This window comes from Gorilla gorilla, chromosome 21 (assembly GCF_029281585.2).
Source record: "Gorilla gorilla gorilla isolate KB3781 chromosome 21, NHGRI_mGorGor1-v2.1_pri, whole genome shotgun sequence".
Lineage (NCBI taxonomy): Eukaryota > Metazoa > Chordata > Mammalia > Primates > Hominidae > Gorilla > Gorilla gorilla.
The window spans coordinates 23,720,631-23,734,869 of NC_073245.2; the positions used below are offsets into that span (position 1 = coordinate 23,720,631).

Sequence of the window (14,239 nt, forward strand, 5' to 3'; positions counted from 1 at the left end):
CCCTATTTTTTTCCCAGATAAAAACCCACGCAAACAAATGTTTTATTCCCAATACAAAAGCATGCTACTTATAAAAATGGAATTGGTAACAGAACACTTTTAAGTTTTAAGCAATGGTATTCCTACAACTGGTTAGTACTCTTTCTCCTAGAGACTAATATAGGCTAAAGAACTGAACCCTTATCCAAAAATATATCTGGTTTTAAAAGTTATACACATATATAATATAAACAGCAGTAATCTATAAAAACAGTATTGACTGCAGAAGTCCATGATGATTTGCCCAACAATGTTGAAAAAAATGTGTACAGTAGTCCCCCATTATCTGAGGAGGATACATTCCAGGACCCACGGTGAATGTCTGAAATCGTGGATAGTACTGAACCCTATAGCTAGCATGTTTTTTCCTATACATCTATAGCTATGATAAAGTTTAACTTATAAATTAGGCACAGTAAGAGATTAACAGCACCAACAATAAAATAGAATAATTACACTGTAATAAAAGTTATATGAATATAATCTCTCTTTCTCTTTCAAAGTATCTTATTGTACTATACTGGGTAACAGTGAAACCATGAAAAAGGGGCAACTGCTGTTTACTACAGAATGATCCCATTTATCCCAGTTTTTATCTTTGTTTAGCTTTGACATGATTTTAATTAGTTTTGTACTAGTACTATTTTACTCTACTATGCTATATTTCTTTGACTATTCGCAGCAAGATTGAAAATCGAAGACTATGTAATACATATTTTGTGTTAGTGAAACCTCATGAATTAAGGACTAGTGGGGGTTATGGAAGAAAAGGTCACTTAAGAATTAAACATTCAAAAGACGTGTAACAACTTTAGAACACATGGTGCCTGGATTCAAGTTTCTATATCTTGAGAATACAGGCTCAAACTTAGGAAAAGCTACTCTGATAAATGGACAGGAAAAATTTATAGTTAGTAAATCAAAGAAACCAATTAAGAATAAGTTGGTAAGAGTCTAAAATGCTAGTCATTAAGTTAGTTAAATGGTGTATGCAAATATGATGTTAAGGTCCTCACCAAAACATTTCCGGCTCCTTCATATTTAAAATGTACTCAACATACTGAAATTCGAAGAGAAAACATTTAGTATCTAATTCTTACCTGGAACCCATTTAATTTCCATTTCCATATCATTTTCTTTGCCTTTCTTTTCTTTTTCTTGAATAACCTGCAAGAGCTGCCTGTATTTAGCAATTTGTTCTTCATCATCCTTCTGACCTTTCTTTGTTTTCCCATCTTCTTCTACATTGACTCCATCATCACCTAATGAAAAAAAAATTCACTTAATACACAGAAACAATTCATTTCTAACTCGTGTTCAGATCTTATGGTCACTCTCTTTTAAAAGATGCTGTTAGACCACAGGATATCAAAATCAGACTTAAATTTCTGAATATTAAATGAAAGACTTAGGGTCTCATGTAGAATAAAAATCAGTTGCAATATAAATTTGCACTGTCATAGCAGTATGCTTGGGAATGCCCCTTTTTATTAAAATTTATATTGGATAATAATTCTACAGTCACATAACATCTTTGGGCTTCTTTTTCCTATAAGCTGCAAGATAATGAAGATGGCATTTTATCCCTCTTTATGTCCTCCACTATCCAGCACAGTGGCTTTAAAATGTTATGCTGAATAAACGTAGGCTGAATATTGTTGGGATGAATTCAGTTTGCAGCTATTCAGACTGAAGAGAAGAGATAAAGGCAGTTGTTTATAATCCAAACCTAAGAATACTGGAACCTTTCCATTTTTGAGCAAGCATGCTTACTCCAACGATCTCATTAATATATTAAGAATAAAAACGAATTAGGAGTTACTTCAATTAATTTCACTGTGTGGAAAAACATTCACATCTGCATTTCCTAGTTCTGCAAAAATAATTAAAATACAAAGAAACAGTATAAAATTCACAGGCAACAAATACCCAAGAAAACTAATACACCAAAAAGTTTGTTCTACATTTCCACTGCAAGTCTCCAAATCAAAAACAAATCAGAAACCTGGGTTTTAATGCAAAACATACAGACTTATTGAATTGACTGTCTCAAGTAAAGGAAACTCTACTAGCAGGATAACGAAGTCCCTCTCCTCTATAACCTATGGCTAACTGCTCACCAAAAATGTCTGACATTATTAAGCATTTAGCTGGGAAACATCAGTGTTAAGAGATTGTCCTTGTATCTTTTTTAATTTTTAAAATTCATTTTGTCCTTGTATCTTTTTTAATTTTTAAAATTCATTTATTTTTTCTTTTTTCAGCAAGTTAATATAATCAATGTCCTTATATCTTAAAAAAGTGATATGGAAAAAAACTGGTTAAGTAAATATTTCTATATGTATATATTGTTTTCTTAAAATAAATAAAAAATGGTCCAGGACATTCTTTCCATCCTATCACACTTTTATTTTCATTCAAACAGCTGAAATTCATTTTTTTCCTGTTTGTGCTTTGTGCCACAATAATAATGTTGGATGGAATTCTGTCATGTATCCTGTAATTCAATGGATAAAACATCAGGAACACATTAACAAATGGCAAAGTATTTCTTTCTATTAAAAGCTTACTTCTGAAAACATAATTAGAAGCAAGCTCCTTCCAGGTTGAAATTTTAGTGGTAAGTCTCTGATGGCTTACTTTAAACTGATTTTTTCCAGTACTGAAATTTTACAATCTGAAGCTCTAAAATGTGGGATAAGTCATGTAGCTCTGTTTTTCCCAGTTCAAGGACACTAGTTTGTGAAACCCTTAATACTATATAAGGAGTGAAAGAATAATAATTCTAACAGTAAGCCACCCTGCTATGCTCTCTTATAAACAATAACCAGAAATATTCAGTAGCTTTAAGGCATTTGAATATGCTGATGTATCTATGAGAGGTACTAAATTACAGATTATAGTAAATTTGTAATCAATTAAAATGCAGAAGAAAAATATATGCTTTAAAAAAACTTGGTGTATCTCAAACAAAAAGTCATTATTTATTAAAGTTTTTTTTTTTTTTTTTTGAGACAAGAGTCTCGCTCTGTCACCCAGGCTGGAGTGCAATGGTGCGATCTCGGCTCACTGCAAGCTCTGCCTCCCGGGTTCATGCCATTCTCCTGCCTCAGCCTCCAGAGTAGCTGGGACTACAGGCGCCTGCCACCACACCCAGCTAATTTTTTTGTATTTTTAGTAGAGATGGGGTTTCACCGCGTTAGCCAGGATGGTCTCGATCTCCCGACCTCATGATCTGCCCGCCTCAGCCTCCCAAAGTGCTGGGATTACAGGCGTGAGCTGCCGTGCCCGGCCTATTTATTAAAGTTTTAAGAAATAAAAATACAAGATACAAGGTACATCATTTCAGTCTTTCCAACCATAAGCCTGGTATTATTAGATCCTCATTTCACAGCTATGGAAAAAAGATATAGGGGGTTTAGTAAACCTAATCTATGTATGGTTAAGTTAGGATTTGAAACTAGCAGAGCCCAAGCTCTTAACAAGAATGTATTAACAAATTAATGCTTATTTATTCACAATATTAGCTGCCCTAATGTCAAAAATGTCATTTTAAAATTTAGTTCAGTTCTCCCAAAACAGAAATCTATTTGAACAACTTGTATCCAATCTTCACAAGTGTACATAAAAAGTTATCTTTTTTCCTTTATCTTACAGCTGATAGTGAAGAAACACTATCCAGAATTTTCGGAAAAGTTCTAAATGCCCATATAGGCATACAAATAAAAAAGAAATACTGATAAATCATTACGTCTTTCTCCACATCTATGAGGGGAAAAGATATAGATAGAGGAAAATTGAAAAAAGGACTCAGCTGTTCTGTGAACAATAAAAAATAAAATGGTCATCTAGTTATTTGGAATGCCAAAAGAATTAACAAGCATCAGCCACTAAGGCCTTTAAAAAAATGTGAGGCCCTTTGCGCCCAACTTAACTCCCATTGCAAATACACATTTTCAAAGAGTATTAAATACTTAAGCAATTATGTGGTTGTATTAATATGAGATGTCTGAAAAAAGAAACCAGAATGATTAAACATGATTTTCCATACTGTTAAGGAGTAGTATTTTATGAAAAGCTTAGAAAAATGAAGCAGTGTCTTCAGGAGTCTAAAAGAAACAATGATAGGCCAATCATCGGATCTCGAAAACTCAAAAGTTTAATGGCACTATGGTCATACTAAAGAAGCATTTTAGGATTTAATTAATTTGACATTTAGGCTATAAAAATAATACATATACAAAAAGAAAACAAAGCTATGAAAAATGTTAAGCTACAAATTAAAGAATATTCATTCTTGCTAATTTAAAATACTTTTATCTATGTTTAACATTTATGTGTTCTTCACTTTCTGTCAGCATTAAATCTCTTACTCATAATTTTTCATGATTGGCAATTCTATTAGATAAGAAGAATGAAGATGTGAAGGTATTAGGCAGACAATATCAACCAAAAGTTGACATGAAATTACAACCCGGCAACCAGTTTCCAAACAGAGACAGATCAAATACAGAGAAAAAGGGTTTTGGGGCTTTATGTCTACAAAGTGAGCTATTTTAAGCAAAGAGCATATACATTTAAAAGTACAGTTGATTCTTCAACAACATGGAGGTTAGAGGCACCAACCCTAGGCACAGTAGAAAATCCACACGTATCTTGATTCTCCCAAAACTTAACTAATAGTCTACTGTGCAGTGGAAGCCTTACAAATGATACAGTCAGTTAACACATATTTTGTATGTTATATGTATTATACACTGTATTCTTACAATAAACTAGAGAAAATAAAACATTACTAAGAAAATCATAAGGAAGATAAATATATTTCCTACGCCTTACATGGAAGTGGATCATTGTAAAGCTCTCCATCCCCATTGTCATCATCACACTGGGTAGGCTGAGGAGGAGCAGGAAGAGGAGTTGGCCTTATAGTTTCAGGGGTGGCAAACGCAGAAGAAAACCCATGTATAAGTGACCTCACACAGTTCAAACCCGTGTTGTTCAAGAGTCAACTGTACACCATTAATCATTTCGAACATTTAAAAAAAAAAAAAAAACAAAGGCCAGGCACAGAGGCTCACACCTATAATCCCAGCACTCTGGGAAGCTGAGGCAGGTGGATCATTTGAGGTCAGGAGTTCGAGACCAGCCTGGCCAACATGGTGAAACCCCATCTCTACTAAAAACACAAAAATTACCCGGGCATGGTGGCGGGCACCCGCAGTCCCAGCTACTTGGGAGGCTGAGCCATGAGAATCGCTTGAACCCAGGAGGAAGAGGTTACAGTGAGCCCAGATTGTACCACTACACTCCAGCCTGGGTGACAGAGCAGTACTCCATCTCAAAAAACAAAAACAACTTAAATAAAGATAAAGATAATTTGAGAACTTCTTAACAGCAAGCTAGGTACTTCAGACTAACCCTTTCACTGAAGACATTAAGTTGGAATTAAGTTGGATTAAATATTATTTTATAAAGCTTCAAAGAGGTTAAGAAAAGAAAGAAAAGTTTCAAAGAACTGTCAAGTTAGAGAAGACTTACTATGTCAAAACCAAGAAGGGAATATTAGAGGGATGACTCCAGGGTAAAGACCTGTTTTGCTCTGAGATCATTTCCTGTTTCCTGATCCACAGAACAAAGAGCTATGAAAGTCAACTGTGGTTTTAGCAGGCTTTCAGGACCAAGAAGACAAAAGTTAAAGACCAAACAAAAGAGGGAATTTCAATTAGTACCCTGACACCCAGCAGCCACCCAGAGGGATATACTCCCAGGGAAATGGTCAATCTGAAGTAAACCAGCCCTCATGCAGACTTTAATCATCTGCAGAAGCCAGGGAACCTAAGCCTTAACATTTGGAGAAATGTGGTTCTAAACCAACCAAAGTAAATTGAAGTTTTCTCTGATCAAAGATACCCTAACTTCAAATGTCAAAGTAACACACAAAATTAACTAGGCACACAAATACACGAGAGAGAAATACCTTGTAAAATAAGACACCAACCTGAAAATACATGAAATATTAAAACAGAGACTATGAGTAAAAAATATAAAAAGTGGTATTTCTGACTTGAGAAATAGCCAAATACAACCTCCATAAGTAAAAAACATAATAACCAAGATTAAGACTGAATGGAGAGGTCTATCAGCAGATTTAACACTGCTGAAAAGACAATTAGTGATCTGGAAGATAGGTCAGAAGAAAATATCCAGAACGCAGTACAGAGACAATAGATTAAAAATTTCAGAGTAGAGATAGGCAAGATATAATGACGAGATCTAACATGTATTTAGTTGATGTCCTAAAAGGATAAAGAAAAAAACATCTGAAAACATAATGGCTAAGAATATTCCAAAACTGATGAAAGATACCACTCCACAAATAAATGGAACCCAACAACAAACCTCAAGCTCCACAAACAAAAAGAAATCTACTCTTATACTTATCATAGTAAAATTGCAGAAAGACAAAAAGAAACAGAAAACTCTAAAAGCAGTCAAAGGAATAATTATAGAAACAGGGAGTCTACTTTTTAACTAGTTGAAAAAATGGAATGTAAAAATATTTAATCAATCTAAATGATGCTCTTATTTTTAAAAAGGCAAATGAGGGGGGATGCCTAAAAGATTGTTTTACTGGTTTACTAAGAAACTGAGTGACCATATGCATTAGGACAAGTCTAGAAGGCCATGCTTGGTTAGGTCAGGGTTTTAAACAAAATGTTTATAGTTAAAGAAATTCAGGCAAAGAAAATATTTTTTTTTAAATCAATCACTATCTACAGGTATATATAATACTATGCATGCGAGCATATCTGCAGACAGAATTTGGCTTTCCCTGTAAAGCTACTGCCAAAGACCCATGTCCATTAATGGTCACTGAAAGATTAACAATACCTTGTAGCTCCTCTTCTGTCTCCTCTTCATCTTCACTAGAGGAAGCTAAGTAGGCTTGAAAATCCATGTCCAAAAGCTCTTCCTTTTTAAACTTCCTGTTGAGCATTGTAATTCTTTCATGATCAGTCTCATCCCAAGTGATTTCCACCTTTCACCAACAAATAAGAAAAAATAACACACGAAAATGGAAATGTCAACTCAAACTTATTGAAGAATATATACCATTAACCTGGATGTTTAACAGTAAGTTAAAAGTTAAGACACATTAAAACAAATACATGAATGATATGATTAATAAATAGTATCCTATTTGTGAAAATGGAACCATTTCTATTAACTTGTACCTCCTCCCAATTCTCTGCTATCTACAGGATACTCCATTACTGACAGTAAAAATTAACCAGTGTCTAAATTAATTACGGTGCAAAAAAACTAACAAAATGTACTGGTAAAAGAGTTAACATTATGGGCCAGGCATGGTGGCTCACACTTGTAATCCCAACACTTTGGGAGGCCAAGGCGGGTGGATCACCTGAGGTCAGGAGTTCAAGACCAGCCTGGCCAACACGGTAAAACCCCGTCTCTACACGAAAAATTAGCTGGGCGTGGTGGCAGGTGCCTGTAACCCCAGCTACTTGGGAGGCTGAGGCAGCAGAATCAGGAGGCCTGTAATCCCAGCTACTCAGGAGGCAGAGGTTGCTGAGATCATGCCATTGCACTCCAGCCTGGGCAACAAGAGCAAAACTCTATCTCAAAAAAAAAAAAAAAAAAAAAAGTTAACATTATGAATCAGTGAAAACATGTTTTTTCACCTGGAGTTCTAAGATTTCAGGAAATCTGCAAACTATATGAAATCTGTTGCTAAAACAAGACAATCTCAGTGGGGTCCATTTTAAAAAAAGATTAAGAACCACTGATGAGAAAAGCATCTATTAGTTCGAAGCAGTTTAAACCTCCATGATACATGAATTCATCTGTGACATGACTGATGTGGTGATGACTAGCTCCTGTCCTGTACATAGCCCCTATTCTCATATAAGGCCCTGCCAGATATTTTATCTTCATCATAGGGTAGATCCCACATCCATTTTAAGAGATCCTTAAAATCACTGCCACCTGTCTCAGAAATTCCAGCTAGTCAGAGGATTCAGAAATGATCCCTATTCTGACAATTAAGCCTGAGCTGATAACCACCAAACCACTGTTGGAACTAGGACAGATGTTGATGATACAGCCAGGACCCAGGAACTTTAGACTGGCTGGCTGGACAGGCTGGCCTTGATCATTATGTTGGTCCTGAAAATAACATGACTTTAATTTCATGTGACTGAATTTTTTAGACTTTGCTTACTATGTAATGGTAGAGTTTTACTACACCCAGTAACTAATCAATGCCATACAGTGCCCACCACGGCATAGCAGGTGAAAGATACAGCTACTCTCTCTGCTACCAGTCCCTCCTCAGAGAAGCACGGTGATTTATCACACAGGAAAAGCAGAGGGAAGCTAGTGTGGCTACTGCAGAGTACAGCTGTGGACAGAAAGGTTATTGGGAGAAAGAAAAAGGAGAAGGGAGGCCAAGGCGGGTGGATCACCAGAGGTTGGGAGTTCAAGATCGGCCTGACTAACATGGTGAAACCCTGGTCTGTACTAAATATACAAAATTAGCTGGGCATGGTGGCGTGCCCCTATAATCCCAGCTACTCGGGAGGCTGAGGCAGGAGAATCACTTGAACCTGGGAGGCAGAGGTTGCAGTGAGCCAGGATTGCACCACCGTACTCCAGCCTAGGTGACAGAGTGAGACTCAGTTTCCAAAAACAGAAAAAAAAAAAGAAAAGGGAGAAGGGGCCAGGCGCAGTGGCTCACACCTATAATCCCAGCACTTTGGGAGGCAGAGAGGGGCGGATCATCTCAGCTTAGGAGTTCAAGACCAGCCTGGCCAACATGGTGAAACCCAATCTCTACTAAAAATACAAAAATTAGCTGGGTGTGGTGGCACACACCTGTAATCCCAGCTACCGGGGAGGCTGTGGCAGAAGAATCACTTGAACCCAGGAGGCAGAGGTTGCAGTGAGCAGAGATCACGCCACTGCACTCCAGCCTGGGCAACAGAGCAAGACTCTTGTCTCAAAAAAAAAAAAAAGAAAGAAAGGAAAAGGGAGAAGGTAGTCACCTAAGTAATAAACTATTTCAATAGACAAAAACCTTTTGGCTATTTGTTACTAAGCATTAATGTGACATCTATTATACCTTAATTATTCCGTATCAATTCTTTTTACAGTTTTGAATCATCTGCAGAAAAAGGTACTCCTATTTTAAATTTTTCACTAGTTTTGTTTAACTGTGCTGGGAGGTAATTTATTATCCACTTCCCCTTATTCCCTAGGATATTAATAACTGATGTATTAGAGTGCATAGGAGATACTCTTATTTTAAATTTTCCCTAGTTTCATTTAACTGTGCTGGGAGGTAATTTATTATCCACTTCCCCTTATTCCTTAGAATATTAATAACTGATTTATTAGAGTGTATAGGAAAGACAGAAGACTGTATAGGAGAGACAGAAGACTGTACAGGAAAGACAGAAGAGAAAAAAGAAACATCAGCAGATAACTGACACAGGCTTAAATGCGTAACAAGAATCTGAAAATAGGTTCACAGATATGGTAGAGGCAGACACGTTTGTGTCTCATTTCTATCTGTACCCATGCATTAAAAATTTTGAATACTTTGAGGCTGGGAGCAGTGGCTCACGAAAGCTGTAATCCCAGCACTTTGGGAAGCCAAGGCGGCCTCACTTGAGGTCAGGAGTTCAAGACCAGCCTGGTCAACATGGCGAAACACTGTCCCTAGTAAAAATACAAAAATTAGCCAGGTGTAGTGGTACACACCTGTAATCCCAGCTACTTGGGCAGCTGAGGCACGAGAATCGCTTCAACCTGTGAGGCAGAGGTTACAGTGAACTGAGATCATACCACTGCACTCCAGCCTGGGTGAGAGAGCGAGACTCTGTCTCAAGAAAAAATAATAACAAAAAAATTAATACTTTCCATTTTTAAAGATGCTATAATATCCAAAATCTCTTCATAAAGCAATAGAGTCCAGCTACATATTTTTTAAAGTTAAGAAATACCGTTGATGTTCCCATTGCAGCAGAAGTGAAATATTTTGGTTTATATGCTGTTAAATTCACTTCTGAGGCTACATCCTTAGGCTCATCATCAAAAGTAATATCATCTGGTATAAACCTAAGAAGTAAAGAAAAAAAAATTTACTTAAAGTACGCTGCAGTGATAAACAACCACAGTTTAGATTCTCATCTAATTAGTTGTAGTTTATACATACACAAACTTTCTAAAAGACACACGTTTAAGAGACAATGTTAGACATAACCTTTGTATATTTCTGAATGAATTCATCTTTGTATAAATTTCTGAAATTCATAAGCTATAACTCTGTAATTCCACTAAATTTAAAAGAATGCTGTATAGATAGAAATCCTGCATTAGGAGTCAGTTAATGAGTCAGGTGCAAGCACATGTGGGTCCCTCACATTTCAAAAAGATCCAGACTTCTGATAGTGCAGTCATTGACTACATGTTTTTGTTGTTGTTTTTAGAGAGAGGGTCTTGCTCCATCACCCAGGTTGGAGGTTCATGGCATAATCATGGCTCACTGAAGTCTCAATGGCCTGGGCTCAAGCAATCCTCTACAGGTGTGCGCCAACATGCCCGGCTAATTTTTACTTTTAAAATTTTTTGTAGAGACAGGGTCTCACTATGTTGCCCAGGCTGGTCTTGAACTCCTGGGTTCAAGCGAATTTCCTGCCTAGGCCTCCCAAAGTGCTGGGATTATAGGCGTGAGCTACTATGCCCAGCTGGGTATATTGTATTTTGAAGATCAAATATAATTATTAATGGGTAAGCATCGTGAATACAAAGTATCATATACATGAGGTGTCACTGAAAACAAGGGAAAGCTTAAGGTTGATTCTTACAATTTCCTAATTGTACATTTAGCCATTTACATTTAGAGCAGTGTTGTCCAACAGAACTTTCTGTGACAAGGGCAATGTTCTATATCTGCTCTGTCCAAAATGGAACAATTATTTGAAATATGACTACGCAACTGACTTTTAAATTTTAACTAAAATAACCAAATATGACTAGTGGCTACTATACTGGATAGCATGGATCTAGAGACAACAATCTGTTTTCAAATTCCTCTGCCCCTTCCTCCATGCATTTTTAAAAGTTAACTTCATCTGGTTCCTAGCTCTAAAAGCAGCTGCAAGGAAATATTATTGTGTAAGGTACACCATCTTAAAAACAGAGCCAATATGTCTGAAAGGACAAAGATGTGGGGATGATTCATACATAATACTTTAGCATTTTCTTGTTTGTTTTCTTTCTTAGGAGTGATGTTCCATGGGATAGAGTTAACCGAAAAGCAAAAAAATCATTTTAGAATATAAAACAGAGATCACTACCAGTTCAAATATTTTACTTCTTATAATCATGTTGTACTAAAAGATTAAATTGGTAATACATACACTGGATTACCTTAGATCTATGAAAGAACAACTACTTTCAAATTCCAGGCCATCACAATCCTCATAAATTTTACTAGCTGTTTCCGGAGAATCACAGTCTACTACTGCATAATAGTACTTCAGTCGTTTGAATTGATAATCTCTCAATTTTTCTCTAGACGTCCTAAAGTGGGAAAAACTTATTAAGCATACTTATACAGAAACACAAAAATTTCCCTTTAAAAAATAAATGTAATTCTTTCAAGAAAAACATATTACAAGCTGGCCTTCATACCAAGCCATCTTTCCTTCATGACTTTGCCTTTATAAACATTAAATACTTAAGCTCAACTTATTATTCTCACAAGGTACAGATATTTGGATTGGAATTTGGTATCTAGGAAAGGAGTGTGTGGGAATTCGTGTGTTTATCTATAATTTAACTCACAGAATAGTTACTTTGCTATCACACACTGCCTTCTCAAGTAAAACCAATAAAGATAATTCTATTATAAAATATGCTAGAAAACCATTAGCTAAAAGACATTCCTGATCTTGCAAAATGTTTGCTTAAGAGTCTATAAGTTTGATTTTGCTTAACTACAACACATTCTTTTTTTTTTTTTTTTTTTAAGGTTCCACACAAAGCACTGATACAACGCATTCTTTGAAGGTCTTCATCTGCTCTCTCCTGTCACTAATCTATTTAACCCTCATTTTTATTAAGTGCAAATATAGCTCCACCTAGTGGCTTAAAAACTATCTTAAATTATTTTCTATATTGCACCATGATGATAAAAAGTTTTATCATTCTTTCACTTTTCTATTTGATTCTCAAATAAGAAAAAATTATATAATTTGAAGGCAAACAGAGCTTCAATGATGTCTAAAAAAAAAAGCAAAACGTACTAATTCAGAGCAACGAGGCTGAAAGAATTCAAAAGAACTCCAAATCAGTTTAATCATGAAATGTTTTTCAAAAACTGCAATAATTACTTTCATGAATACAGAAATAGAAATATACACAAACAAAAATCTTCTTGGAATAATGTACCACTTTTAACAGACTTTAAATCTGTTTTGCAACCTGTTTTAACCATGAATGGCACAAGTATAAACTTTAGTTTTAACTATTAAGGTGACCAGAATTCTGAACTAATGACATGAATTTATGAGGTTTAGTTTTATGTTCTATAGTGATTTAATACCAATCTTTTTCTGGGGCATCTTCAGGAATACTTAATAGCTCTACTGGTCCTTGAACTTGCTCTTCCTTCATCCTCTCCTTTCCAAATTCTGAAGGATATATCTAAACAGAAAAAAATAGGATCAATGTAATTTGTACATTCCTTTACACAAATATCTAGACCTGTCGAAGTCAGGAACTCTAAAAGTCACAACTTGACTCAATGAAAACAGTAAGGGTGACTCACTTCCAAATCCACTATAGGAAGCTAGAGCATCTTGAGAAATTTTATTTAAAAATAGATCACTTTGGCTAGAGACTAACAAGATACGAGGCTTGGAAACAAAAATAAGAGTATCTCCTCCACATACCACCTGGGACAAGATGGTTCCGAGATCCAAATGAAAAATTAAAAGCAAAACAAGATGCTAAGCTCAAGGAAATGTGAATATAAACACACACATGAAAAATGACTGAATTAGTTTACATGAAATACAGAAAAATAAACATATAATGAAAATCAATTTTGTAATAACCAACTTATTTCTGTCATACCATTTATCCAGTGCTTTCTTTTAAAGAAATAGAACAGAACTGACGACAACCTTATACAGATTAGGTATAGTCTCGATATAAGAAAAAGAATTCACTCTCACCAGGTGTGGTATCTTCTAAAATCTTGCCTACTTTAAGAGTCAAGAAATAATTGTATTAATGACATTGTTTTGATACTACTAGGCTTAATATACATTTTTTAACGAACACATGCTTTTTTAAACTGTCTGAAATATGCAATTTATCAACAAGATGATCCAAGTTTTTCTTACTAACTTGAGTTGTGTATTTATACACAATAGGTTTAATATGTAAGTTTATAATATATATGTAGTCACATCTTTTGATCCTTTTTTTTCCTCTTTTCTAAGTCTAGAAATTCTCACTATTGCCTAAAACACAGGGTTTTTAAATTGTTTCTTTGGCTTGACTTTTAATTTTTTTTTCCTTTGCTTCATCTAGAATTTCGCTGGAGCTATTAGGAGGTGAAGATCTGAACCAAGTTCTCTATCCAATGACCTGTTCATTTGTCCAAATATTCAAGCAGCCTATTTTGATCTAAGTTATCATATGAACTCTTTCTGTCTATTCTGTTCTACCAATTTGTCCCATTTTTACCCAAACCTGCCAACCCCCATAGCATCATGAAATGTTTAGATATTGTAACTTGTAGGGTGAGTTTTTACACTTGATCTTAGCCAAAAGGCCGAGAAGCGACAGGGTTTTTATATTAGCATAATTTCTCAAAAGTTTATTAGCTAGTCTAGGCCGGGCGCGGTGGCTCACGCCTGTAATCCCAGCACTTTGGGAGGCCGAGGCGGGCGGATCATGAGGTCAGGAGATCGAGACCATCCTGGCTAACACAGTGAAAACCCGTCTCTACTAAAAATACAAAAAATTAGCCGGGCGTGGTGGTGGGTGCCTGTAGTCCCAGCTACTCGGGAGGCTGAGGCAGGAGAATGGCGTGAACCCGGGAGGCGGAGCTTGCAGTGAGCCGAGATTGCACCACTGCACTCCAGCCTGGGCGACAGAG

The 14,239-nt window shown here is 35.9% G+C and overlaps 1 protein-coding gene across 2 annotated transcripts in view; it reads right to left on the reverse strand.

Annotated features, from left to right (window-relative positions):
* ESF1 (ESF1 nucleolar pre-rRNA processing protein homolog) overlaps nt 1-14,239 on the reverse strand; it is a 69,241-nt gene that overhangs the window by 44,070 nt on the left and 10,932 nt on the right. For both annotated transcript variants that reach the window (XM_019017468.4, XM_019017467.2), the window contains exons 5-9: nt 12,674-12,774; nt 11,497-11,649; nt 10,068-10,182; nt 6,934-7,081; nt 1,140-1,301 (exon numbers count right to left, since the gene is read on the reverse strand). In XM_019017468.4, the coding sequence (XP_018873013.1) occupies nt 1,140-1,301; nt 6,934-7,081; nt 10,068-10,182; nt 11,497-11,649; nt 12,674-12,774 (679 nt within the window). The remainder of the gene's footprint in view (nt 1-1,139; nt 1,302-6,933; nt 7,082-10,067; nt 10,183-11,496; nt 11,650-12,673; nt 12,775-14,239) is intronic.